This window comes from Mytilus edulis, chromosome 10, assembly GCF_963676685.1.
Source record: "Mytilus edulis chromosome 10, xbMytEdul2.2, whole genome shotgun sequence".
NCBI lineage: Eukaryota > Metazoa > Mollusca > Bivalvia > Mytilida > Mytilidae > Mytilus > Mytilus edulis.
In genome coordinates this window covers 23,172,757-23,197,066 of record NC_092353.1, presented here as the reverse complement: position 1 = coordinate 23,197,066, position 24,310 = coordinate 23,172,757, and the positions used below count along the sequence as shown (strand labels likewise).

The 24,310-nt window shown below is 30.4% G+C and overlaps 1 protein-coding gene across 2 annotated transcripts in view; it reads left to right on the top strand.

Annotated features, from left to right (window-relative positions):
• Window positions 1–23,779, top strand: part of LOC139490663 (adhesion G-protein coupled receptor G6-like) — a 77,536-nt gene extending 53,757 nt beyond the window's left edge. Inside the window, exons 12-27 of one of the 2 annotated variants that reach the window (XM_071277574.1) lie at window positions 134–291; window positions 1,360–1,486; window positions 2,428–2,543; window positions 3,193–3,424; window positions 4,430–4,601; window positions 5,531–5,665; window positions 6,301–6,459; window positions 6,950–7,099; window positions 10,702–10,829; window positions 13,184–13,307; window positions 13,750–13,894; window positions 16,723–16,798; window positions 19,145–19,539; window positions 20,525–20,551; window positions 22,661–22,744; window positions 23,330–23,779. In XM_071277574.1, the coding sequence (XP_071133675.1) occupies window positions 134–291; window positions 1,360–1,486; window positions 2,428–2,543; window positions 3,193–3,424; window positions 4,430–4,601; window positions 5,531–5,665; window positions 6,301–6,459; window positions 6,950–7,099; window positions 10,702–10,829; window positions 13,184–13,307; window positions 13,750–13,894; window positions 16,723–16,798; window positions 19,145–19,539; window positions 20,525–20,551; window positions 22,661–22,744; window positions 23,330–23,400 (2,299 nt within the window). In that variant the 3' untranslated portion in view covers window positions 23,401–23,779. The remainder of the gene's footprint in view (window positions 1–133; window positions 292–1,359; window positions 1,487–2,427; window positions 2,544–3,192; window positions 3,425–4,429; window positions 4,602–5,530; window positions 5,666–6,300; window positions 6,460–6,949; window positions 7,100–10,701; window positions 10,830–13,183; window positions 13,308–13,749; window positions 13,895–16,722; window positions 16,799–19,144; window positions 19,540–20,524; window positions 20,552–22,660; window positions 22,745–23,329) is intronic. The other variant, XM_071277575.1, reaches the window with a different exon arrangement.
• The last annotated feature ends 531 nt before the right edge of the window (window positions 23,780–24,310 follow it).

Below are 24,310 nucleotides of genomic sequence, written 5' to 3'. Positions count from 1 at the left end.
CTTTTATTGTATCATCTACAAATTATATTTGTTGGTTTGTTTTGCTTATTTTTTAATAATTGAAACATTTTAACCAAACATTGTGACGTACATGTTAATCACATGTCTTGGTAATAATGAGTTGATTTTTCAGGTCTCCAAAAAGGACTATAAATGTAAAAGTAGTGATAACCACAATAGAAGAGGTTGACAGTGACAATCGATCTTCCTTCATTAAAAAACAAATCCCACAATTGTCACACTTGTACTCGCCAGCCTTTCCAATACTCAGTACAGATGTTACTCTCCTTGGTAATTATTATTCTTTCATAATTAATCCAGATTTTTAATTAAATCTAAAACATTGGAAAGATATACCGCACTGATAATTCAATTCAATTCTTTATTACTTTAAGCACATTATGCTTATCAGTGGAATAAATACAAATACACTTTTATAACATAACATGGCATTAGACATCAGAGAAGCAAATAAATATCAAGTATTGATCACTAACAGTTCGGTCCTATGATTAAGTGCATTAAACAAGAATTTACACAAACTACGCAAATCTTTTACATTTTCAGTGCTGATAAGTTGCACTAATTTGAACGAGATGGACGTATATAATAATAAGGTTTACTAAACTGTCTGCTTAAGTCTTAATAGCATTCACATTGTAAGACGAAATTGAATTCATTTTCAGTGGTATTCAAAGTACAAAGAGTACACTTTCTATCTAACCTATTTACTCCATGATAACGGTCTACTTCATCAAACAAATTATGTGAAGACAATCTAAGCCGAGTTTAAAACACTCTAACATTCATATGTTTAGTTAGATAATTCTAAAAACATACATTATTGGCAATATATTTAAATAAATAACACTTAGATGAAATGCTCATTTGATCATTCAAAGTCTCTTTTGCTTGACCCTGTATCCTTGTTTTTACAAATAATAATACATTTGTATCAACAATCAAATTGTCTTGGTTATACCAAATCTTAAGTTAAATAATAATTGTTGTAGTTGATAAATCCAACAGCTTCTAATATTACAGAAATATGTGATTATAATGGCAATCTACCATATTCATTTACTCATAATAAGGGTATATTTCGTTTTTTTTTGTAAATGTTCTGTAATTCTTCTCCATAAGTCTTAAATCTGTCATTTGAACCATACATGTCCAATTACTTTGCTGAATTATTTGTATTATTTACAATTATATTAACTTTAAACAATAATTAAGATATATCAAAGCAAAAATAGGAAACTGAAGATAGTTTATACCTTTTGTTTGTCCTACAGGTGATATATTTCTGATTTATGCGTCTGACAATATTTCTAAAAGAGGAATTATTTTATGATTTAGATGGCAAGTGTCCAGCAGAAACTACAAGTGATACTAAAGGCCAGTTCCAATGGAAACCGGTTTTCCCAGCAGAAATATCAACTGTACCCTGTTCCGGTAATTCAGGAGCTTCAGCAACACGAATTTGGTAATTACAAACTATGGAGATACGATTAAAATGAGATTGGTAGTACGATAGTAATGAAGATGAGCTAAACAGCTTTTGAAATATTTATATAACCAATAAGATTTTCGGTTATGTCGATTGCATATATCCGTGCTGGTTTTTATTTTCTAAGATAACTGGCTACCCCATTGTTAGAATTAAGTTTTTCTAAAGCAAACAAGGAAAGGGATAGCATAAGAATCAGTGAAGAACCAACTACCGATTCCTCTGATTTTATAAACATATAAAAAAGAACAAATATACAAAACTTCAAAATGCATTCCAACAGGGGAGGTCTGTGAAAACTGACGAAATCAAACAATATCAAACAACGGAGCAATGAAACAAATGTCATATTCCTGTTTTGGAACAAAATTTTCCGAAAGAAAACACAGACAACACAGATAAATGACAGATACTAACACCGTGTTCAAAGAGCCTGACTTCCTACATGCACATAACATACAAGCATGAATACAGTTTTACTAGCGCTCAACCACACCTTTTTCCACCTAGCCCACAAATTGCAGAATCAAAACATACATACCAGTTTTAGACACGATGACCATTTGATAGAACCAGAAGCTTGAAACGAAAGTATAAATTTTAATGATAATGGCTGTGTTCTGTTATAGTTCATATATTTTTATAACCTTTCGTTGTTGAATTGATATGTCTTTTGCTTTTAAACTAGCATTGCAACTTCTTCATGTTAAGTTGACTTTATTTTGGGTTTTTTACTTCTCTAAGACCACATTTGCGCATTTAGCCCATCACATGTGTTGTAAGTTCTATATCTTTGGCGTTCGTTATTTTCGGTATATACAGTCCTGATGAAGTAAAATCCAGAAATACCTTCGCACGTAATAATTGATGTATTTTTAACCCAATAACTGATTACTATGATTTATCATATCTAATAGTTCCACAGACCAATCAGGACAACCAGTATGGAATACACCAGATACATCGTCTTGTCAGTATATAAATCAAGTCACACAGTCTCTTACTGAACTCGCCAACACAAACGTGGATAGTAGTAAGTGTTATTCTATATAAAAAAAAATCATCAAACTTTTTTATATAGATCAGACCGTTGGTTTTCCCGTTTGAATGGTTTTACACTAGTAATTTTCGGGCCCTTTATAGCTTGTTGTTCGGTGTGAGCCAAGGCTCCGTGTTGAAGGCCGTACATCGACCTATAATGGTTTACTTTTATAAATTGTTATTTGGATGGAAAGTTGTCTCATTGGCACTCACACCAGATCTTCCTATATCTATTATGATTGTGTACGCCAGTGACCAGTGGCATGTTCCGTCTATATACGACTCAATATTGGCATGCTGGAATCAAACACAGGTTAATGGACAAATCAAATAAAAATTTGAGAATTAAAATCACAAAACTACTGATTTCCGAGGAAAATTCAATCGAAAAGTCCTTAATCAAATGACAAAACACATCAAACAAATGGACAACAACTGTCGCTCGACTTCAAAGCTGTTACCAATACCAATTACATGTACATTCGAATGTTAATATTCACAACGTTTTATCGGTTCTAAATTTCAATCACTTTTACTGGAGTTTAGTTTTGTATAATGAGATAAAAGTGCCGAGCTCTTAAAACATGTTTAACGTTATTTCTGTTGCAATTAATATTTTGTTCTGTGTTTTATTGTTATAGGTAACGCTAACAGTATTCAGTCAGACCTTCTTTCATTATCCAGAGAATCGCCTTCTTTTACCGACATTGACATATCTCTATCAATGGAGGTAATTGAAGATCTGCTAATAGAAGGTTCGCTATATACAAACACACAGAAAGGTCAGGACATGGTTGAAACAATGAGTAATATACTTAACTCACCAGAAAATGTTATAACAGAGTCAGAAACTACGTACCAGTCATCAGAAAGGTATGTCATGTCGTTTGTGTCAAGTTTTATGATCGCGCTTTACATCAAATTAACATAAAAATCAGATTTCTAATTATTAAATGTCCTTCGTGAAATTTTTATAAGAATCAGGGACACACCACTAATATAGCTATTATCAATTTTGCATGAATATACGAATTGACAGGAAATGATACTTTCTATTATAAGTAAATTGAGAATTTTAGTAAAGGGAACAGTGTTAAACCGCTGTTTAAAAATCATAAACCGATTTGCGAGAAAACCAATTCGGGTTACAAACTTGAACCGAGGACATTATATCAACTATAAGAGGAAAACAAGGGAACAACAGAAACACTGAACAAACGCCAATGCTACATACATATAAACGAACTTTTTGATAACAACTGCAATGATATTTCTGAAAATAGACAGGACTATTTAAGACAAAATGATGGGATGAACCTGGTTTTGTCGCTAGCCAAATCCCCCCGCTTATGTGACAATATTAACAATACTGTTAATATGAGATACTGTTAAAATTACATAAGGTTTCTATGTTACAGATAATTTGAAACGGTTTTGTTTTTAAATTATATAGAGCTTGAAAAAACTTCGATCTTGATTATCGTAAAAAGTCGGTGTAGGTGTTACCACCGAGTCATTGCTCTGGAGGTTTTATTATCGTAGCCTAATTAATATATTGTTCTTAAATACTTTTAAGTTATAAACACAAAAACTAGAGATAATATGAATCTATTATGTATGCTCTGAGATATGGGAAATGAGAACACAGCATTTCTAGTACACTATGTGTAGATAAATTCTACTCATTTAAATAAAAATAAAATATGCAACAGAAGTTGCCACTGTCTTTTTCTAACGATCATTTAATTTGCTCTGGAAATTGGATATAATCTTTTTTCATTTTTTTACTACACACAGAATAAAGTGTACTGACAAATTAACCCTTTTTCTGATATGCATTTGAAATGTACATCTGTCATATTTTTAATGTTACAATAGATTTGTTAAGACTGTAGAAAGTTTGGCTAATGGAATCGTACCTTCATCTGGAGAATTTACAGCAGTAAAAGACAACTTGGCATTAGCAGTGCGAAAAAGTGACCCTAATAACTTTTCAGGACTAACTATGGCAGCAATTGTGTCGCAAACGCAAGGAATAAGTAAAAATGGAGTATGTTTTTTTATTTGTTATTTGATAAACTTGATCAAAGAATTTACAAACCGACAAGTTCAATTTCAAATGATTGAATTAGTCAATGTTTGGTTATTTTCATCCTTTTAAAATGTATTTACAAAATAAGGAAACCCCACGTTTAATTCAAAAATTTAATTTAGTTTCACGATTCATCATATTCACGTTTCATTCAAATTACATTGTTAAATTTGTATGTTATGTTCTTTGTAGACCTTGACCACTTTCAATTATGAAAATAAAAAAAAAACACAGAATTTACATAAGGAATTGATTTTTTAATGAATTACTGAAAACCAGTTAGGATAAGTTTTAACCGCTCTAAGAATGTATCACGAACTGTAATGATGCCTGATCTAGAGCAGTCCTTACAGTCTTTAGAACAGTTGCCTTGACGCCTTTCTATACTCTGTGTTTTTTTTTTGTTTTATCAGTTCTTCAACGTTTGAATTAGGTTAATCATTTTCATATTGGTCGGTCTCAAGCAATGTTTTTTTAAATGTAATTCTGATGCAATATAAATAGTACCAATAATGTTATTCCACTGTATTTACAGATTTTTAACAGTTCTACTTTCGATTATATTCGAACATTTCGGTTTGTACTGTTCTAAACAAGATTTTTCTGACATTTTTTCTGACATTTCTGCAGGATGTTATAACTTACTTCACATTTTTTAAGTGTTATTGTACTTTTGCCAAATGTTTTAAATCGAAGTCAAAAATTTAAATTTTGTATGTAAAAGTAGGACGTAACAGCCTTAATAAAGGCAACAGTAATATGCCGTTGTTCAATAGTCTTGAAAAGGATGAAATTATAAAAGCAACAACATTACAAACATCAAAATGATATCATAAATCTATTATCATTCAATTGTTAAAACATCAAACAACATGTATATATTATAGATAACTATAAAGGACGGGGTTGATCTAACAGACCTGCAATCTGGAGTTATTATACCGTCATCATTTTTCCAAATGGTTGGTGGTAATTCGCCAAGACTTGCATTCGCAGTATACGGTAACAACAAAGTCTTCAAAGTAAGCGTTTTGTATGATTTTTTTTATATATAGTTAAGGAAGAAAAGAATATATTTATATATATAGTTTAATCTGAAACTTGTCATTGACGATACATGCTTTAATTGTCCGAAAGAGATAAGAATAACTTTCTAGACTCGCCTGATTAAGAGTATGTCATATAACATGTTTGCTTGTTTATCAGTAAAAATTGTCAGTCAAAAGTATTGGGAACCTTAGTGTTTGGGAGTATTTTCATGACACTTATAGTACATTTTTATATTTATGTGACGTATTTAATAAACCTCTTTTGTTTTTAATAACTATTATTATTATTTTCTTTTAGATTTTTTAATTTTATTTATTTAACAAAGTGTAACTTTTTTGAATTATGTAATTCTTTAAACATTTATAACTAACAATTGTAATTAGATATAAGAAGGTGTGGTATGAGTGCCAATGAGACAACTTTCCATCCAATTCACAATTTATAAAAGTAAACTTTCATATTTTTATTATATCTTGTATTCATTTATACGTTGACCTATAATGGTTTACTTTTACAAATTGTGATGTGGATGGAAACATCTTCATCCATTATAGGTCAAAGAACGGTCTTCAGTATGTTTAAAATTTATTTAAATTTTCGTACACAGAATGCTATCACAAAGAACTTGAAGGCACCTTTAGTGACGCCTATCAATGTCCAGAGTGTAAACGCAGTAAATGCTCCTGTAATATCAACATCAGTACAGAATACCAACGTGCAAGGACTAAAGCAACCTGTCGTCTTCAGATTTAAACATTTTGATGATGTATGTTTTCGTTCTAGAATGTAGACTTTTACATTAATATGTAGCAATAGTTTGTATGTATAAATTTCTTTCGACACAAAATGTTGTCAAAATTGAGCAAAAGGAATTGTACTATTTGATTACACACATATCTTAACCAGTTTGACTATGCTTTTTAAAATAGTTAGCCTTTACGAGTCTTTTAAAATAAAAAATAATATATAAATAATATAAATTGGCATTTATTGCCTAACTTACAAAATAATATCATTTATCTGTTATGTATACCAATTCATTTCACATTTGCTGACAAAGGATACAAGCGTGTAAAAGGAAATTCAGAAATAACAGTAAAAGCGAATATCTTCATATCATATTATTTTCATGATACTTAAAATGGGTCTTTTTTGCCTTTTTTAGACTACAATGTATAATTTTTTTTATTTGAAGTACCTAATTAACATTCAAATATTTATAGATATTGTTTCAACTTTTTTTGATACATATTTAGAGTTCTGATCGACCACAGTGTGTCTTTGTTGAACCAACTGGATCGTCCAGTATAGAATGGTCGAGCCAAGGATGTATAGTAAAAGAACATGTGAAAGGAAGTCATACAGACTGCGAATGTGATCATCTCACTAGCTTCGCCTTACTTATGGTTAGTTTTCTTGTACTATTCAAAATAGTTTTCAAGTAATATCAATGTATGAATGTTTGTGTATGGTGTTGACGGGTTAAGATACATGCCGATTTAATCATTTAAATCGTTCGAATTTTGACATGAAAATAAAATGTGGCATGAAGCCATTTTCTGATTTAATGTTTGTTAAAAATTACATCATTCATTGTAAACTTTTGTTCCTCTAATCAACTAATAAATATGTCATGCTTACTACGAACCTATTGGGTTATATCATTTTTTATTTTGTTAACAAATGTCATTATCATGTTAGCGATTATCAATTTTGATCATCACATTTTTGCAATGCTTAAAAATGGAAGAAAAGTCAAAATGAAAAACGGCACCATGTAAAAATGACAAAATGATAAACATGCAACATTCTTTAGGCGAACGATACCAAATGATCATTCACACTCTTAAGTAAAAACAAACTTGCAACGCCATTGTATATATGGTTCCTTTTGTAAATGTCCAAACAACAAATTATTTACCTTAAATTAAAATGCGATCTGTTTGATAACTATGAATAGACATGAAGTACCCTGGTCGAAGGAACAATTTAGATACCACTTTCAAAAATATAACACTGCAAAATCAGCCTATCAAAAAATATATTAAAAGCAACACAAATATGAGACATATAAAATTCATGACCTGATAGAACATTGTACTACAGAAGCAATCAATCGTGAACGAACTATAAATAAATGTCATGAACAAATAATAAACATGAAAGACAACAATTAAGTTATTGAAATATCCAACAACGTAGAAAAATATATGGCTAATACAACACGAACCTTTTGAATAGTAATATAATTCTCTTAAAATATTTTATGTTCAGCTTTTACAATACTACTTCATACAGTGATACGATGTAGGGTAAAACTATATCATCCTAGAGAAAAGACGCAGTTTACGTATTTCTAAACCTCATTTTCTTCTGTAATAATATATAACACCGAAAGAAATTCGGGTGACATATTGTTATTTTATGGGTGTTTTTATCATTAAGTCGCCATAACCTGCTGAAAGTTCAATTCAATAATGAATATTTCTATGTTTTATATGTTCTAATAAAACCTCATTTGCATTTGCAATACCTGAAATGGGAATAAAAAAAGGTTTCAAACTGCCTAAGAATATGTCAATTTTGTGAGCTTATGGCAATATTTTTGTCTCTTATATGGTTAGAAGAATTTAAACCAAATAATGTTAATGTGTTTGCCGACTCTTTATCAGCTCTCTAAGCCTTAAAGAGTTACATGTATTTATTTAAGGTAAAACATTATTTATTGTACGACATTATATTTTTATACAACCAGTTAGTCAAACTAGGTAGTAACGTAATATTTGAGTGGATCCCAAGCTACGTCGGAATTCTAGGAAATGAAATTGCAGACCAGACTGCCAAAGTGGCTCTTAATAAAGATACTATAGATTGTCATATTCTCCTATATAAAGAAGACATCTAATGTTTAACAAAAAACATTTTAAAACAAAGTTGGCAAAAACAGTGGTCAGACAACCCAAAGGGAAGATTACTACACTCCTTCCAAATGATGTATCATTTAAGATTACTATTCCACAAATGAATAGAGAAAATGAACGAATAATATTCAGATTAAGATCTGGCTCTATTTATGTCAATAAATATCTTCACAAAATAGGGAAAAGCCCGAATGAAATTTGTGAAAACTGCAAAGTCACAGACGATGTTGTACACTTTCTATTAGTCTGCTCAAAATATGATGTGCAACGTAAACAGATGTTTGATACGCTTAAAAATAATGGAGTCGTAGATCTCTCATTGAAACACCTGCTATCCGGATACAGACACACCTTTAGTCCCGTGCATAACTATCTACGGAAAACTAATATACTTATAAGAAAATAGGAAGACTCTCAACTACATGTATAAGTGTCATTTAGCTTTAGTTTAGAGATTATAAAACAAATAATTATGTATTTAGAACTAGTGTATATGAATTATTTCTCAGACGGTCCCTAAGGTAAATTATTTCATAAAGTCAGTATACAACAAGTAAGATTAAAGATAAATGAAAAACTCACCCGAATATGAAATAATTTCCTTTTTAAATATATATAGAATAATCACAAGCAAGTCACAAGTGCAATGCACACTTCACCTTTGTGTCAGTCCATTGAGCGTCTTTTTTTCATACATCAGTAAATCATTCACCTTTCAAACACCAGTACCAATTGACCATGAAATGCACGCATTTAATTTTAACAAGTATCAACATTCAATTTTAATACTCTGATCTATTGAAGATTAGTATACTAGATAAGTTAACAGTACATATTAAGGGAAAATACAACTTCACTTTAAGATTCTCTACATTGGAAAATTGCAGTCATATTTTTTAAAAGACAACAAAAACAACACACTATGCTCATTTATATATAACAATAGAAACATTTGCTACAGGCATTTTTTTTTATGAAAGTGCCACAAACATTCATCTTAATTATTTAATGTTATATGTTTAAAGATTAAAGGAAAATACAATATGTCTTCTCAGATTTTTATAAACTGACAACTATAGTCATATTCGTATTGATAGAAAATAAGAAAAATAGACAAACACAATCACTACGCTCATACATTATTAGAATAGAAACAAGAGTTAAATCCTTTTCTATGATAATAACATGATTAAATTTAAAATTTGTACTAGAGGAAGTCAGTTAGACAAACACACACAAATTATTGTATAATTATATATATGCACATCCCAGCACTTCTGTTTCGCTGACATTCTCTGTACTTACAACAAAATCAAACAATGTCATTGTTTTAATAATATACTGGTATTATATTTTTTCATATTTTTCTATTTTTGCTCCATTTATATATTATATAAATATATATCTAAATAGGCGATTAAGGGTGTAGGTAGGGATGATTCCTCGTTCAATGACAGAATTTTTTTTTTCTCGTCAGGGAATGCGGAATCACTAAATACCAGTATTTCTTTGGAAATTTATTTGGAATGAATTGATGAATCTTGCCATTATGGAAAAGGAAAAACTACAACCAATCCTTACTTAAGGATTCTTTATTTGCTACATCAATCGAGGGTGACGTCCTTACATTGGTAGCCTTTAACTAGCACATTGTCTTGTTTCTAACTATACTTTTTTTTATATAAGTATATGACAGACGACACAAAGGTGAACAACCAGATAACATTTCTAAACAATTTTAAGATACCTATCAATTAATAATGCATTTCATTAGGGACTATCATTTGCTTTTTTTTTCATTTTCCTATTACATGTACCTTCTGTTATGTGGTTGTTTTTTTGTTTTGTTTTGTCTCTCAATATATATATATATATATATATATTTCTTAGTAATTCAGTCAACCATGTTCGCCAAAGTTTGATATAATAACTCGCCAAAACGTAATACTAAAAATAAATTAAGGACTGAAAGTATATATATATAATATTTATGTTATATGAATTTAAGGCGCTATTACTACATAAGTAAGTCGTCTACCAAAACCAATAACAACAACAATGTTTTATATGTATAATGTTTATTTCAGGATATCTACCAAACTGGTGGAAGTTTGTCTGAAGCAAATAAACTAGCCTTGACTTATATTTCCTACATAGGATGTGGTGTGTCTCTTTTGGGTCTGTTATTAACACTGCTTACTTATTTTATGTTTAGGTGAGTTTAATGAACGCAATTTTAGACAAGTACGCTAAAATCCGACTAATCAAAACATCACAAAATATTTTTTAGCCTTGATCCATCATATAAATGATATTTTAGAACCAGAATTTCAAAAGTTAAAAATCGTTTCCTGTGATCTTAAGGGAACATCAAAAATAGTATTTGTAAAAAGATGTGGTATGATTTCCAATGAGACGAAGAGACCAATTGACACAGGAATTAACAAATTAAGATCACTGTACGGCCTTCAACAATGAGCAAAGCCGATACAACATAGTCAGCTATAAAAGGCCCCAATATGATAAAAGTAAAACATTTCAAACGAGAAAACTAACGGCGTAATTGATGTACAAAAAAAATAACGAAAAAAAATGTGTCACACATCAACAAACGACAACCACTGAAAAACAGGCTCCTGACTTGGACAGACACATACATACAGAATGTGCGGGGTTAAATATGATACTTAGCTTCAAATATTAACATTTAAAAACAATTAATTAAAAGTGATAAGATCTTCAATATCAGTATAAGTAATTCATAAAAAAGGGCTGAAGAAATGCTAATTTACATAATTCCATGTTTGTATTTTTACTCAAAAAGTATATACTTATCGAAGCTCTTAATATTTAGATTGATTAAATTGGACCATGCATTACGAAAAATACAAGACTTGTCACACGAAGAATGAATTGTGATCTTTTATTTAATTCTTCATATATGTGACGACGATGATACTTGTGATGGTAACAGTTAAATTCTCTAACAGGATTAATCTGTTATTCATTTAAAAAGACATTTTACCTTATTGGTTTGTTGCCATTTTGTTGCCTTCTCATAGCTTGTATACCCCTATGATAATTTTACCTAGTATGGCTGTTTTGTTCACGCAACGTTGTAAATGTAATGAAATTTGATGCGACTGTCATACAAGTGATAGGTTAAGGGCTATAACACCAGGTTCAATCTACAATTTTCTACATTTGAAAGTGCCTGTACCAAGTCAGGAATATGACAGTTGGTGTCCATTTGTTTGATGTGTTTTATCAATTGATTTTGCCATTTGATACGGGACTTTCCGTTTTGAATTTGACTCGGGAGTTCAGTATTTTCTGATTTTACTTTTTATATATGTAAAGTAGTTTTTAAAAAATATACTAAAGAATATTTTCTGCTGCAGTTTAATGACATTTACGTAGATCACCCTGGTTTTTGGTGGGGTTCGTGTTGCTTATATTTTAGTTTTCTATGTTGTGTCATGTCTACTATACTTTTTCTTTTTCATTTTTTAGCCATGGCGTTGTCAGTTTTTTTTTCTCGATTTATGAGTTTGACTGCCCCTCCGGTATCTTTCGTCCCTCTTTTATGTAATGGTGTGCTCTTCGTGTCCTTACTTACATCATTTCAAATTTGACTCCTAAGGCTAAAGTTGATGTCCTCTTTGTGTTGACCAGCTGTTCAATCGTTTTTTAGAGGTTTTGGATTTTCAAATATTTCGTATATTTTCGCATCGAGCATCTCTAAAGAGACATTTTTTAATAATCGAAATACGTATCTTTTGCTTAAAAATTGGTATCACTACCACTTGGTCGATACATCTGCTAGTTGACCTTTAGTTTCCGAGTTTATAAGCTCAGTAGCAGATATTTCGGTACTGGCATGACATTATTTAGGTTTTGATTTTTTAAATATTTCGGTCTCGATCATTACTAAAGAGACATTAATTGTTTGAACATATGCTGGTGGGTTACTTTCAAGCGATAACTTAATGATTTTGTATTACCATATTTAATAGTAATTTTATAATATTAACAAACTGAATAATTGAATCTTATGCCTCATTAACAGCTATCATAAACTATCGCCTTTAATTGCAAACCAATTAAACGGGAAAAAACGGAAACAGTATGTTGAGTATCCTTCCGGCCTATCTGATATCACTGCCAATTATCTAGTGTAGAGTTTAAGATAGTTATCTAATCAGATTTTTTTAATTTAGAAAATAAATTACTAGGTAAAAGTTTGTTACATTTTTCGAAAATTGCTTGGATACCAATTGAACGTTTACTAGTATACATTTTTGCTAATTTTAGATGTAATCGATGTATATTTTTCCCTTGTTGAATGTTGAATAATAGCTTCGAAGTCATCACTTCTATATGACATGAGTTATCATTGACTGAGGGTTTTCTACCCTAGGAATAGACTACTTAAGCTGTCTTTGGCAAAACGAATATTAGTTATGGAGAAAAAGAAGAAGCAAGAAATTTCATAAATTAAGATCTCTTTTAACAAATGACTTGATATTTTCATGAGATATTTACATAAATGTGTGATTTACTTTTCAGAAAATTAAGAGTAAATAACCCTTCCAAGATATTGATAAATCTGTGTATGGCTTTAGCTGTAACGAATGTAATATTCCTTGTTGGCATGCAGGAATACACCTTAGATAATTATATCGGCTGTAAGGTAATAATTTGCATATGTCAATACTCTGAACTAGAATGGGAAATTTAATAACATTTTAAGTCACCTGTTTCCAAGTAATAATTATTTAGATCTAGAAAGTCTATATAATTTTAAAAAACAATTACTTACACAGACGTACTAGACTATTTTAATCAATTCAAACACAAGTCATTGTTCTTCGATGAATCTGAATAAAATATCGGTTTTCGGTCACGTATTTTATGAAATGCAACCATATTCCTTTCATTAGTGCGCCTTATTGTCTTTTTTTTAAATCCAATTGCTTTGATTTTCGTTGATAAACAGATACATTTTCCTACATGTTAGTTACAATATGCATTTATTTTTGTAATTGTCCTCATTGTAAGCTTGGAAGAGGTACAAATAGTTGACATATATAGAACCATCAAAAATAAAAATAAAAACACTTATCTATTTACAGATAGTTGCTGTAGCTCTACATTATGTCCTGCTATCAGCTATGTGTTGGATGTTGATTGAAGCTTTTTACATGTACCTTGCGCTGATTAAAGTTTTCAACACATATTTTTCACATTTTCTGTTAAAATGTTGTCTTTTTGGATGGGGTGAGTTTTCCTTTTTGATAAAAGAACATATTTGCTGAATTTTCAGGAAAACGCTTGGGTCAAACTGAGCTGATATAATTAACAATATACCTGTTTTTCTAGAATTATCATATGTTCTCTTATATGCACAAACAATATTTATTTGTACTTGCAAATGCTGACTTATAAAGGCAACAGTAGTATACCGCTGTTCAAAACTCATAAATCCATGGACAAAAAACAAAATCGGGATAACAAACTAAAACCGAGGGAAACGCATTAAATATAAGAGGAGAACAACGACATAACACTAAAATGTAACACATATAGACAAAATCCCACGAGTTTTGTTCTCTTTAAAGTCAACTTCAACTATTGTGGATTCATTTATTTTCGTGGATATCAAATTTCGCGTATTATTATAGATAGAGATAAACTGTAAACAGCAATAATGTTCAGCAAAGTAAGATCTACAAATAAGTCAACATGACCAAAATGGTCAGTTGACCCCTTTAGGAGTTATTGCCCTTTATAGTCTATTTTTAACCATTTTTCGAAAATCTTAGTAATCTTTTAGAAAAATCTTCTCCTCTGAAACTACTGGGCCAAATTAAACCAAACTTGGCCATAATCATCATTGGGGTATTTAGGTTAAACAATATGTCCGATAACTCGGCCAACCAACCAAGATGGCCGCCATGGCTAAAAATAAAACATAGGGGGTAAAATGCAGATTTTGGCTTTTTACTCAAAAACCAAAGCATTTAGAGCAAATCTGACAAAGGGTTACACTGTTGATCAGGTCAAAATCCAAAACGGTCAATTGACCCCCTAAGGAGTTATTACCCTTCATAGTCAATTTTTAACAATTTTCATAAAATTTTTCACAGAAACTACTGGGCCAAGTTCATTATAGATAGAGATAATTGTAAGCAGCAAGAATGTTTAGTAAAGTAAGATCTACAAACACATCACCATCACCAAAACACAATTTTGTCATGAATCCATCTGTGTCCTTTGTTTAATATTCACATAGACCAAGGTGAGCGACATATGCTCTTTAGAGCCTCTAGTTATTTCAAACTACTGTTTAATCTGATACCATCAGTAAAAAGGATGTTTATGTAGAAATCATATGCCTCATGTCTTACCAACGAATAAGATGATAAAGATTTACTTTTGATCAAAATTATGCAACATCTATTTGTGATATTTGTCAGTAAATTTAATATAGTTTCATTTGAACAGAATATAGATATAACGAATTCTATTTGTTTAAATGTTTTGGCTACATATATAGCTCTCTTCATTTAGAAAATCCCTCCTATTCGAACGATGGCTGTAAGTCACATTTGATCTACACAAAAATTTAAGAAAACATTTTGTTTCATAAAAATATTTTTGAATATGTGTTGAAATATCAGATTATTACATGGCATTTTTCATATCGCATATATTATCAGCCCTAGGTTCAATATCAGCCCAAGAGCCGCATGGCTCGAGGGCTGATATTGACCGAGGGCTGATAATACATGCGATATGAAAAATGACATGTTATGATCTTTTTATCATATGCTTCAACAGTAGAGAAAAATAACAGATTCATTTATTGATCCTTTTACGTGGTTCCCGAAGTTTAAAGAGTAAAAAAGTTCACGGCCGTCGGACCCAAAAATTGATACTTTTTTATCATATGCCTTAACAGAGAGAGAGAAAAAAAAAACATTTTAATATGAACGAATCGACAAAAAAATAATTTAACAATATACAGAATGATCATTGTTTGGAAAAGTCAACTTTTTAAAGAAACTTTCTAAATAATGTTTCAGAAAAACTTAAAAAATGTATTTATTAAATAGTTTGTTTGTTTGGTTTTTTTTTATTATTATTATTATTTTATTATTTTAATCTATATACTTTCCAGTATTCAAGTAATTGTTTTGTACACTACTTTCTAATGTTTTTCACTGAAAACGTAGCATTGAGGTGTATTTTCCGGAATTGGCCGAGTATTACCGGAATGCCATGTGATAACGTTACGGAAAGGCATGTGATAACAATCAAAGCATGTGATAAACTTTTCATATCAGCCCGCTAAGCACCAATTCGAAAAATATGGAATTTACGTCAATTTAAGGCTATTATCATACGGTAAAATTTATATGTTATTTAGTCTAAGTATATGATAATAGTCATTATGCATTTAAAGTCTAATTTGACAACATCAGCATCGGGTATATACTTAGACAATATACGTATAGTGTCTTGAAATATGAAATTTATGTGTATGAGGCTTAGAAACGGGATAATGCGAGGTTCTACCGAGCATTTTCCCGTTTCGTGCCGAATACAAATAAATTTCATATTTCAAGACACTATACGTATATTGTTTTTATACTGAAATCGATAAAAAAAATTAAAAAAAAATAAAAATATGAAACAAATATTATAAAAAAAAAGTGTTTGGAATTTCCCCCTTGGGGTACCATTTTGGGGTATTTCCCTATGAGCGTAGTCTAGGCGGTAAGCATTGACAATTTAAGGAATTAGAAAGGGAAAATGAATTTAATTAATAACATTTGATAAACATGGTATATAAATTACCAATTTGAAGACATAACAGGTTTAAATTCATAAAAGTTTGACCATTGTTACTACACGTTGTCATGGTTGTGACGTGACGTTGTAAGTAGGCGGGGCTTATAGATGAGTTGAGGTCATTGACGTATAAAGCTAACGTTTATACGTATAGCTTTATCTGTATAGTAAAATAGCTGATTGCAGTATAAATATTCCTAACACGTCTAAAAGCTAGAACATATGACTCACCTATGTGTTTGTAATTGTAGGTATGCCGTTAATCATTGTGGCAGCTACACTGGGTATTAATTCTACAAACAATTATGGACAACAAGCAGGTGGAATGTACGTAAAATGTGATAAAAACTAATTTACTCAAAAAGTACATAATTATTAAATTGTATGGTAAATGGCCTCATAAAAAGGCAACAGTGGTAGCCAACTGACATAAATTGATTAACAAAAACAAAAACGAGGGAAACACATGTACAATAAAAGTTCAAGTGCAATGTGATTTGTTATGCATTGTTATTTCCTTTGAAACAAATTATTTTATTTATCAAAAAAACGTTATACGTTATTCTACTATTTCAAATCAATCTAAACAGTATTGGCTTATTCTATGCTACTTGATGTCTAAAGCATGGGAACCAAAAGTGCTCCTCTTTTAGTCGACTTACACCTTTACTCATACAAGGCGAACTTCATTCAGGAGCTCCTTAAGCATTTTACTTCACGTTCCGCTATACAGATCATGTCCTCTTATTAAATGATGCAAAGTTAAATGGCATTATTGATCTCCAACCTCCAAAAGGATACTGCAAATATAATTCAATTTCCTCATATCATGACTTCCATCTATACCTTGACAATTACGGTCTGTAAAAACAAACCTTAACAACAGAAGATGTAATTTCAGCTTTCCAATTGTATACTTTCCGTTTCTATATATAAACAATCCAGCAGCGCCTGCATAAATAGTGGTTTTACTCCTCAATTGATATAATATTCAAAGCGTGCGTATCCTGTCATCATTTCTGGTCTTACTTCTTACAAGGAAGCATATTTCCAAGGGTTCCAAGTCGTAAAATTTACGTACTTCTTTGGACGATTAACTAACGCCATCGCAGGTCGGTTGACCTCTATGGAATATATGTCATTGATGACCACGTATATGTTCCAATTGTCGTATCCTATTTCGCAAATATGACATCATCGAATCAGTTTTATCACGTAATCATATATATAATGTTTACAAACCATGAACAGCAAGTTGGATGCCACACTTGGAGCAGAATATTTTTACATTTCCGGCGCATATGACATCATACCCAGTGCTTTTATGGAGCTCGTGTTGCTCATTGTTAGTTTCTATGAAGTGTTTTTTTTATAATTTGTATTTGTCTTTTCGTTGTCTTCCTTATTTTTATCATTGCGTTGTAATCTTCTCTTCGACTGATAAGTTTTGAATATCCCTTTGGTATCGTCCGATTTGCTTTCTGTCTGAATGCGTTTTCTGAACAATAGCAAATGTAAAATGCATATATTTTAAGTTAATTCAACTTCATTAACTTGACAGGTGCCTAATGTTATGTAAATGAACGGATCTGTTGGTCATTTTTTAACCCAGGGATATGAATAATTCATTGATTCATGTTCAAACTTCAAATATATAGCTTTCTACTCGAAAAAAGTTAAGTAAGAGAATATTCACAACTTGAATATTTTTTTAAAGTAATTTATTCAATTCAAACGATGCCCGTGTAGTATTTTAAAGAATCGCTTGTTCGGGAACATTCTTTCACACTTATCGTTTTCTGTACGATACTTTTATGGAGCCGCTGAGTCTGTCAAGAACATGGAGATTATTAGACTACTATTCTTTCTTAAATGCAGATACTTTGAATTTTAAGATACTTCAACCTTTAGATACAAAGTCTGTTTACAAACTTGTAAAGTAGGTAGTAAAATATGTTTCGTCCTTATGATATTAAGGATGCCTTCACTTTTCAATACTTCGATACTTACCTGATTGATATTATATCTTTCTTCTTCGTTGAAGAATGTAGGAATTAATGAGAAACTTCTGTCATGCGGTGTTGGGCTTAAGTGGATAGATTTTAATTTTAGTTTTGCTTGAGCGCTCCGAGCGTACCAAATTTTCTAAATATTATTTTCATTTTTGTATCGTATACCGCACACAATATAAAAAAGAAATAATTTTTTTAAAAATACCGAACTCCGAGGAAAATTCAAAAAGGAAAGTCAAATGGCAAAGTCAAAAGCTCAAACACATGAAAGGAATGGAGAACAACTGTCATATTCCTGATACTGGCATTTTCTTATGCAAAAAATGATGGATGAAACCTGGTTTTATAGCTAGCTAAACCTGTCATTTGTATGACAGTCGCATAAAGTTCTATTATATTGACAAAGATTTGAACAATACAAACAGGCACAATAGGAAAAAATTTCAAAAATAGGGTAGAGCAGTCATTATTGTGCTATAATCTTAATTACTTTAAAAACAAACAAATATGTAACAGTTTTTAATTTTTGTAAAATGTATTGTTCTAATAAAATGGTAAAGTGTTGAAAAAGTTTTTATTCTGTGAAAAGATACATCACTAAAGGTTGTTCAAATTTGAAAGAATTTAAGTCTTTGAAGTATATTTTTTTTCCATTTTATAGATGCTGGTTGTCTCCGGTACCATTCTATTCGGCATTTTTGGCACCAGTTGGGATCATTCTAATTCTTAACTGTATTTGTTTTGTATTAGTGTTCAGAGTTCTATTGAATGGTTCATCGAAGAAAATAACTAAATCTGACAATAAAAGCAGCATATCACAGAGACTTAAAGGTGCAATTGCTTTAATCGTTCTTCTTGGATTAACATGGGCATTTGCAATATTTTCCATTGATGGTGGAGGAATAGTGTTTCAGTATCTGTTTACGATATTCAACTCTCTCCAAGGACTATTCATATTTATATTCTATTGTCTGTTGAAAACAGAGGCACAGCAAGCGTGGAAGAGAAAGTTTGGACGTGCACCACCAAAATACAGTGGACCTACCATGAGTAAAGGTATATATGCTTTTAGTGTATTTAAACATTTATTTGTATAGTGTTCACTTATTAATATATATCTTTTCGAAGAATGAATTATCTTAGAGATGACAGGGAGATTTTCATCAAGACAATATTAAGTTTTGCTTGAAGACTATATTTTTTATTCAATAGAATAATCTTGAAAATAAAGAAATTTTGAAATTATAACTCATGCATGATTTTACGGGAAATGGGAAAATACAATCAAAATTCCTAACCTTGGTAAGAACTTACATCCAAATAAAGATGACGATCACAGACTAATCTAAATTTCTGGATGTGTAATGGATAAAATCTAATTTCTTCGTCAGGTATCTTTAAGCATTTCTTCTCATTTATATACTTATGGTATATAAAATAAGTGCTGGTATATCTGCTTGTGTATCCTAATATTGATTTGAATGTACAACTCATCATAATATTTGATTTTGAATTTCATGAATCTGGGAAATCTCATGAACATCTGAATGATTTAAAATACCATCAAATGCTTTGCTTACAGTGTATATGATGCAGCTTTATCCTAGCTCATATTTCTGTTATTAACATGCAAACCATGTATTAACTGATTTATCGCTATTTTAAAAAAATTTCCTTTGATCATGTTGACTGATCATTTCCTTTCTCAGCAGAGTCGAGTGATATGACAAAGCATGGCTAGAAACTAAGGAGCACGCGGCGTTGTCAATGAAATTGACTTGAAATTGACAACGTCGTCATAGGTAAAATATCGATAAACAGATTATCATTGGTCATCTCAACGATTATCTGTAATTACATTCATAAAGAATCACATTATACGAATGTTCATCTTTTCTGTTTCATCTAAATAAAAACTTGTAGATATGATAATAATTTCAAACATTGCATTGATGAAGAATCACATTAAACGCATGTTTCAACCTTTCTATTGCATCTTCTATATAACTCATATGTATATGCTTATTTGTAATCATTGTAGAGAGGACTATTGATACGAGATCAAGAGGTAAAGGGTATACTTGATTGTGTGTCTTACTTTCTCTTTCTTAAACAACCAAGATTATTGAAAACCAATGACAATTTTGAAACAAAATCTGGGCAAGCGAGCATATTTTTTTTTTAACATGACTATGATTATTTAGATTTAACTTATAGTAACATTAGTAATCTTGGTTGATGAAAAGCAATTTGTTTGCAGACAATTATGTAAATATGTGCATAGTCTATTTCGTCTAAGTATTGTATTTTCTGTTTTTCTTTTAACATTCTTGTTATGTCTGGGTGTGCTTGTTTTAGTTCTAACAATGTTCAAAAATCCATAAAATTATAAATAGATATTAGATCATTTAATCATGGGAATAAAATAATTTAATTCATTCGAATGTCTTTTGCTATTCAAATATAATAAAAGTTGATCATTGAGACCATCAAGTCAAGCCTTAAAAGATATAAACGTATAACTAGGAGGAGATCATAATGATATAAAGTGCATGATATAATTTATAGACCCCCAGGGAAATATTTCAAATGATTTTTACTCTATCAAATGGCCATAATAGATTTGACTGAATAAAATACATGTATTTTGGGCATGTATAAACTTTTTATTGACTAATCTTCATATTGACTATGTTGTTGTTTTCATATTTTATCTGTTAATTTGAAATTTTTGAGTCTCCCTTTTTTAAATGAAAATCGGTTTTAATAGAATAAAAAAAATATGAGGTATCTATCAATGATATGAAATCAGTAAATGCATAACAAAAAAATGATATGACTAGTAAATTGTTAATATCAATATGCCTCTATTTATATACATGTACTATCGTTGACATTTTGGTATTTTTATCAGAAGAGAATAGTTGATTAACAAAGATCATTTGGATTCTGGAAGATGTTATCTAATTTGCAATCATGCCATATCTTCTCATTATCATAAAGCTGTTCTTAATCAAAATCAAAAATAAAGCTTTCATTTACAAATACTACTACTACTAAGAAATGATACTTAGATTTTATGTTTGTTGTTATGACTTCTAATTTTAAATAAAAAGATAACCCAATCAAGGAAAAATCTGATTACCTCCCGGTTTTGGTTATACTGTTTGTCCTTTTTTATATAAGCTGTTCCTTTTTCATAACAAGTTTTCGATTTGTTTGGCATCGAGCATCACTAAAACTCATTGTCGAAATGTGCATCAGGTGTGATATATGTGGCTCCACTCAAAAGCAGCAAATTAATTAAATGCTTTTAAAATCGATGGGTATGTGGGGTATACAAAGTAAAATCTTTATCAGGACAACTACGGTTACATTTTAATGGTTAATGCCATTATATTTAGTCTATGAATATTATTCAGATATCTAATTCTCTTTTTTCTTTATAATCTTTACAAACCTGACTTAGCATATACCAATCATTGATCATATTGGTTGGTTCGTGTTTAAAATATTGTTTTTATGTAATATTTCAATTAATATTTTTGTCACTTCGTCTCGTTCTGTTGCCATGGTGTTTCGATTCTAAAAATTCTATGTCTGACTGCCCCCTCATTTCCTCTTCTCTTTTTGTATATATATGTTGTGCGCTAAAAACTTAATTAAACTCTCTTTCATATGTTTTTAATGACTTACCAGGGGTGTTTTGACATTTCAGACCTGTCATGTTGTATTAATTCCTGTCCTTTCTATCTGTCTACTTAAATCTATTCTTTTTGTCAACACATAGACTGTTCTGTTTTGTTCAATAATGAATATTGTTTTAATGTCTGTTATCCTAAGTTAGAGGAAACAGTTTGATCATGCAATCCTAAGGAATTAACCCAGCGGTGTGTACTTTCCTAACTAATTGAAGAAATAACATGGGTTTTTTAACTATACAATTATACTACATTATGGAAACCGTTGCTTTTAAAAAATTATATCTCCATAAAAAAGAGCTGTAGTTTAAATTTTAAAAACGAGAAACTGAAATGAATTGTATCATTAAGTATATACCATGTTTTCAATTTACTATTGAAGTGTTTCACTAGACGTACAAGCGTGATTTAATGTTTCGATATGCTTAATTTTATATGTTGACTTGATTCATAATTCATTTTATCAAATTTTTCAGATGCAACGTCCAATACCTACACCTCAGAGGTCAGTGAGAGTAAAAAAGAGTTTACTGATATATCGAAGGAAATTGATGCTTCTTGTAAGTCAATTTTTGTTCAATAGCTTGATGAAAAAAAAAGAGTCTTTCAAATTGGTTTATATCTCCTAATTTTAGAAAATAAAACTTACAAAATCATAGCTTTGTGCTTTAGAAATATTTAGAACAGTGTTTTTACTTTAAAAAAAAAACAATAAAAAAGGAATTCAATGATTCTGATAGGTATCGCCTGGGAATGTTCCTTGAACCGATGGCATTAGGGACTTTCCGTTTTGAATTTTCTTTGGAGTTCAGTATTTTTGGGATTTTACTTTTTTTATAAAGTATTTCCGCGGCGAGTTTCGTAAAAAAACCGGTATAGTATATTCTGAGAAAGCTTTGTACTCTATCTTGTGAGGTGAAACAATCGAACACAATTATGTATTTGCAGGGAAATAGCTCTTTCTAGATTGATCAAAATTATTTTAAAGTGGATAACTGTTGAAAAATTGTAAAAATGATAAGATTAAAGAAATATCTAAAGAGATATACTGAACATTGCATATAATTTTACAAAAGGTCACTATAAACCCAATTTGTTTTTTTAATTATTAATCCGTATAAAAATTATGTATTTATTTTTTGCAGATCCTGAAACGAGACTGAAGTCAAAGGGAAATACCAAACGTTATCCTTCATATTCAGAATCCAACACATGATCTCTATAAATGCTTATGAGTGATGATTATAAAATTATTGATTATATAATATGTAAAATTTCAGCTATGTCATTCTTCTATCATACTTAAGAAATCATATATGTAATTGTATATCTCGATTACTATCTCATTTAGATATCTGCTCGTGCTTTAATGTATTTGAAAAAGTGGATGATAATATAACTTTTTCACAATTTCACCAACAAATTCGAAAAACATCATTCCGTTTTAATTTTGAAGAGGAAGTTATCCATGAAAACTTTTGAGATGACGAAAGACATTAACATAAGACATAATTAATATAATATTACATATCAATACTTCCCTAAATCATATTAATTGAAAGAAGATATTTTGTTTTAGCCCTATCCTTTTTGAGTTTTAATAGATATAGGAAGATGTGGTGTGAGTGCCAATGAGACAACTCTCCATACAAATAACAATTTAAAAAGTAAACCATTATAGGTTAAAGTACGGCCTTCAACATGGAGCCTTAGCTCACACCGAACAACAAGCTATAAAGGGTCTCTTGTTCTGCTCGTGTAAATTAAATCTTTCTGGTCGAGTGTCTTATAACCAAACGATCAAATCTCATTGTATAAAAAAACTCGCATTATTTGTCAAAGGGAAGATAGATTTAAATCTACACCACAAATCTTCGTACTTTTCTTTACCTTTTACGAATTTTTTGGATTCGAGAGTCACTGATGTATCCTTTACAGACGAAAAGCGCGTCCGCTGTACATAACGTTTTATAAGAGGTCGGTCATTTAAAGACGTAACAACCGTATCATATATGTTTACGTATACGCATCTGCAGATATACAAAAAAAGTATGTGCTCTCTAATGCAAGTATTGGTTGTTCTTTAGGTTCGTGTTTAAAATATTGTATTTATGTAATATTTACAA